The sequence below is a fragment of the Delphinus delphis genome, chromosome 14, assembly GCF_949987515.2.
Source record: "Delphinus delphis chromosome 14, mDelDel1.2, whole genome shotgun sequence".
Classification (NCBI taxonomy): Eukaryota; Metazoa; Chordata; class Mammalia; order Artiodactyla; family Delphinidae; genus Delphinus; species Delphinus delphis.
The window spans coordinates 26,066,573-26,072,129 of NC_082696.1; the positions used below are offsets into that span (position 1 = coordinate 26,066,573).

Genomic DNA, 5,557 nt, shown 5'->3' on the forward strand with positions numbered 1-5,557 from the left:
ACCTCGCGGAGAGCGCAAACTCCGGCCCTGGGCGTGCGTCCCTCTTCTGTTGACCGCTCGATTTGTGTCAATGGAAAGTGAGGCCTCTTTTACCTAACGAGTCCTGGAGGCTTGCAGTGACTCTGCCGCGCTGTGTGAGGCCCCAACTGCTCGAGGTTCCGGGATTGTTTCGGGTTCGCACTTTCCACCCAGACACTCAGCCATAACCTAGCACTTGTCTCTGGTTCCTCTGAGCCCGGAGCTTGGCGGTGCCCACGTTTTTCTAGAGGCCGCCGCCGGGGCAGTTTCCCTTCCGGGAATTTCTGCCTTGTCGCCCCTCACGCTGCTTAGCTAGTTCCGACTGACAAAAGCACAGCAAGACGGAAGAAAGATCGGCACCGAGCTCCGCACGCGAACCGAAGGCTACAAACTCCAGGCCTCCTCTTTATCCCCAGAATGGACTGTGCGTGGGAGCCCAGGGCCCACGCGCGCACGCATAAGGGGCTCTTCAGATCCTTATGGTGCCGAATCACACACACACACACACACACACACACACACACACACACACACACGTGGTGTATTTTTTGACGCTGAGCTCCCGCTCTCCCCGGACCGCTGATGTGGGGCGGCCCCAGCCGGATGAAGCCACCCGCCCCGGCCGCGTGGCGCTGAGCTGCAGATGCTCTCTCCGCGCGCACGCACAGCAGTCAGAGGCCCTCCAGCCGAGCCGCAGGCAGGGGCCGCCCCTCCATCTTCAGCTAGCGCCGGGGTCCAGGGGCTGCGGGGTAGGCAGGGCAGGAGCAATCTCCCCTGGAGTTCTTGGGAACCTTTCCAATCCTTAACTCCCTCCCGCCTCCTCGGCTGCTTTTCCTCTCCTCCATTTCTCAAGTGGCTCTTATTGTAAACGCCACGGTTGGTTTGTTTCTTCAGTTCCAGGTCTAAGAAGTTACAGAATCTGACAAAATTGAAATTCTTTCAGTAATCTATTTTTCAAAACGAAAGAGAAGATATAAAAAGCAAGAAACCCATCTCCACAACAGTGTCAGGGGGCATACCCGTCACCAGATATGGACATCCCATTCAAACCACACCGGAGGGCCCAATAAACAAAATGAACACAATGTCAATGTTTAGGGAGAGAAGCCTAATGAAATAAACTTCAGGCAGTGCGTGCACATCGACAGGCATTCTCTTGCCCCTCCCGCCCCGACCTCCAGCACATTGAACCTGCCCTTCATCTGCATCTCTGTCCTTGAAACCATTCCACTGAGACTTCTTTTGCCTACATTTTCCAAAAACTTGGGAGTAGCTGTGAAAGGGAGGAGAGAATGTTTCAATTCCTCTTTCCATCCCCAGAGAATCTCCTCCTGGCCCCCTTTCCTTCCCTTCCTTCGGTTCCTTTAGGTGTGACTTGGTTAGGGAAATCAGGAAGGGGAGTGGAGGAAAGGAAAGTTTTTTTAAAAAAATCCAGAAGGCGCGAGCTGGAGCAGTGAGTGTGTCAATCAGAGGGTTTTGTGCCTGGGGGCTCCTAGCGCTTCTGAGCAGAGGTGTCCCTGGGCGGCCCCACAATGAATATGAATAGGAATCCTTGCTAAATGGGACAGCAAAGCGCACCGCCCTGAATGACTGCACGTCATCCTAACCAGCCCAGGATAGATAGGAGGGCTCCTTTTGTCTCTTTTCTCCGCCGCAGCTCTATAAAAGCCCCTCTTTTTCAGCGTGAGTTGAGTTCAAGCACACACCAACTACTGTCCAGGAAACAGCCAAACCAGAGAGAGGGGAGTGGGGAGGGAGAAAGGCGGGGAAAGGCAGTGCCTCAGCTTTTCTTCTTATTTCTTGCTGCTGAGACGTGGGTTACTGGGCTGCAGCTTTTTTTTTTTTTTTTAATTCAAGGTTTTCTTTCATTTCCTTCCTAAAGTCTCACCACAGTAGGGCCGCATCCCCTGTAATAAAATGAATTCTGATTCGAGCTCTGTCTCCAGCAGAGCTTCATCTCCGGACATGGATGAGATGTATCTGAGGGACCACCACCACCGCCATCACCACCACCAGGAGAGCCGTCTCAACTCGGTCTCGTCCACGCAGGGCGACATGGTGCAGAAGATGCCCGGGGAAAGCCTTTCGCGGGCCGGCGCCAAAGCCGCGGGCGAGAGCAGCAAGTACAAAATCAAGAAGCAGTTGTCGGAGCAGGACCTACAGCAGTTGCGGCTGAAGATCAACGGACGCGAGCGCAAGCGGATGCACGACCTGAACCTCGCCATGGACGGGCTACGCGAAGTCATGCCCTACGCTCACGGGCCCTCGGTGCGCAAGCTCTCCAAGATCGCCACTCTCCTGCTGGCCAGAAACTACATCCTCATGCTCACCAGCTCCCTGGAGGAGATGAAGAGGTTGGTTGGTGAGATCTACGGGGGCCACCACTCGGCCTTCCACTGCGGGACTGTGGGCCACTCGGCCGGCCACCCAGCGCACGCCGCCAACGCCGTGCACCCGGTGCACCCCATCTTGGGAGGCGCGCTCTCGTCCGGCACCGCCTCGTCCCCGCTGTCCGCCGCCTCGCTGCCCGCCATCGGCACCATCCGGCCTCCCCACTCGCTGCTCAAGGCGCCCTCCACCCCGCCCGCGCTGCAGCTGGGCAGCGGCTTCCAGCACTGGGCCGGGCTGCCCTGCCCCTGCGCCATCTGCCAGATGCCGCCGCCGCACCTGTCCGCTCTCTCCACCGCCAACATGGCCCGGCTGTCGGCCGAGTCCAAGGACTTGCTCAAGTGAGCAGCGGGCCGGCCCGGCTGCGGAGGATGAGCGGAGAGCGGCGGGAGGGCTCGAGGTGCCGGGCCGGGAGGGCAAAGGGAGGCTGGGCGCTCGGCCGGAGGGCGGGAGGGAGGGCGGGGGGCTCCCGAGGCCTCCCACACCGTCTGAGAGATCTCAGACCCTACTTGACCGCCGGAGGGAAAGGACTAAAACCAAACTGCAATTTCTAGGTGGTAGCGAAGGGGGGCTCGAACCAGACGTCGTGTGTCTTGCATGCATGCTTCTTTTCTCCATGCCGCGCCGGTATTTCTCACTGCCATACGCTCTTGTCAAAACGGCATTTGTTGTATAAAGACGGGATCGGTGTAGCTGAACGCCGCGAAGGGCCTTTAGAGTCGCTGTCCATGTCTCTGGCTCTGTGTTCTCACCTTGGAAAAGGCAACCATCCCTTTTGAATTTCAACTCCGGTCCAGGGCATGGCAGCTCTTCTGTGGGTTTTCTTTAAGACGCAGTGTAGGTCGAAAGAATGCATGCACGCTTCTAAATGAATCTCGTCTAAACATGTTGTGCAGGCCGTGATGCCATTTTCCTTGTAACAAGGATTTATGAGGGAATTCTCCGAAGTACTCCGTATATCTGTCTGTGGTTGTAAGAAGTGAAAAAGGGGGCAGAGTGCAAAGACCCAAACTCACGCACAGGCGCTTCTCCCCCACCCCACCCCCTTCAAACTCCATTCCCAACCTTCCTGGGCTGTTTTAGGGGCTGGCGACTGCAAGAGCTCGGGCTCCCCCTGCGACCTTGCCCCAGCCCCCCTTGCTCAGTTATTCTGCATGCGGGGTCGGCTCTCTCCATCATCAGCTTTGAAAAGTTACTGTGGTTTGGGGAGGGGTGCCGTTTTTATTTTCCTGAACATTTGCTTGAACTATTTTGTTAGGGCTTCGAAGACAAGACCTGTCTTTATTTTTTATATATTCTTGATAACTATGATATATTTATTAATAACCAGTGTTTCTGGATGAGAATTTCAAATAAAAAAGAACCTTTAAATCCTGGCTTTGCTTTTGCCTAAAATTTTTGAAGATGGGGGTAGTGGGTAAGGAACATGTGGACCCAGTAAGGTATATCTGGGAGTGGGGGGGAGATTTGGGTGGGTGGGCAGATTCGAAGAGTTTTCTCTGATCATTTGCAGGTAATGAGGTCAGACACGTTGATGTTAATTATTACAACGAAATATCCTTCAAATGGGGGCTTGTCCATGTCACTAGTCTTGTGATATTTGAGCTCCTGTTTCTCTGCAGTAATCAGAACCTCGTAAGCTCAACAGTTGAGATTTTTTAAAAAAGTGATCTAGAAACCCAAAGTGACAGGAAATGAGAGGAGAGTGGTGACTGCGCTGGCTGTGTTGGCAACAGACGAGAACAAAACAGTAAGTTAACTTCTTTTCACTTTAGATTGACCGTCTGGCTTTTAAAAAAAATCAAGCAAGTGAAAATCCAGTATATGTTTTAAAAATCAAGGAAAAGTGATCCTAAAAAGAATCAAATGCCCAGCCCCCCACCAGCCCCTTGGCAGCAGGCTCCTCAGAGATAGGGAAGGCCTCTCTGCTTTGTAAGGTGAGCTCGGAGTGATGCCAACGACCGCCCAGGTCTCAGCATCTCCAGATTTATAGTGGGAATTCTCTCTTTCCTCCCTTAGAAGATCCCATTAGTTGAATGCAAGCTATCTGGAAGTGTTATAGAGGGGAGGGATAAAGAGAGAAAAGTCTTCTACATAAATAATGGCTAAAACAGGGGTTATTTCAAACGATTACTTTTCTCTCTTCCCACCGTATAACATATAGTTTGTATAAGCAAAAGTAATCCAACAAGAAGGTTTTGTTTACTTGTTTATAGAGGACAAGAAATCAAGCTCTGGTGATAACTCGACCAACACATGACTCTATTTCCCATTAAGGATAATGGAAACCCGATTGAAATGTACCACCCCAGAATCTGCCTCTAGCTTAGATGTAACATGACCTCCCTGTTGGCCGCGGCCTAAGCTCCTCTTCAAGAGGGGGAGGCCAGGCAATAGATCTGTCTCTCTCTAGGATCCAGGGTAGACAGTACATCTAGGAAGCATCTACCACTTCCTAGGTCCCCCACTGCACCTCTCTGGGAGGGCACCTCTGTGGGTTCTGGGTCTGTTTAATTCATTCTCCTCCAACTCTTTTTGCCCCCAGCTCCCGCACTGCCAGGGAGATAGAGCTAAGTGAGGGTCTACAGTGGAGGGTGCTTGTTTCCTCTGGTTTTAGGCAGATAAATGGGGGAATAATCGTCTATTTCCCAAGGGTGATTCATTTCTCTGGGTGAGGAAAGAGCTGTTGAGGATTTATTTGAAACCAACACAAGGCAGCCCTCCAGCCTTTCCCTGTGAGTTTATTATTTAGGAAAGAGAGGAGAGGGAGAAGTTTAATCAATCATGAAAAGGACTTTCCCCTGAGTCACTGGCTTCTTTTGAGTCCTGTTTTCAAAGGCCTGGTCCTGGGGAAAGACAAGAGGCCTGGCCACTGGCTTAGTGGTGGGCTTCATCCCTTCTCTAGGGCTGTGGCTTAAATTGGGCACTGAAGAGAAATAAGGCCATGCTCCTTGTACCCGAGGAGTGGTGGCTGTGCTGCTGGGGCACGCAGGAATCCCTTGAGTTACCTCCAGTGGTCAGTAAAAAGAGCTGTGTGAGATGTAGAGAACAAACGTATGGACACCAAGGGGGGGAAAGTGGCGGGGGGGGGGATGAATTGGGAGATTGGGATTGACATATATACACTAATATGTATAAAATGGATAACTAA

General features: G+C 52.6%; 1 protein-coding gene across 1 annotated transcript; it reads left to right on the plus strand.

Moving 5' to 3' along the window:
• Positions 1 to 1,782: 1,782 nt before the first annotated feature.
• OLIG3 (oligodendrocyte transcription factor 3) lies at positions 1,783 to 2,751 on the plus strand. The gene has a single exon (XM_060030512.1). The coding sequence runs from the start codon at positions 1,936 to 1,938 to the stop codon at positions 2,749 to 2,751; it is 816 nt and encodes a 271-aa protein (XP_059886495.1). The 5' UTR covers positions 1,783 to 1,935.
• The last annotated feature ends 2,806 nt before the right edge of the window (positions 2,752 to 5,557 follow it).

Coding starts and splice junctions, on each gene's coding strand:
- OLIG3 (XM_060030512.1), top strand. CDS start 1,936: ATGAATTCTGATTCGAGCTCTGTCTCCAGCAGAGCTTCATCTCCGGAC.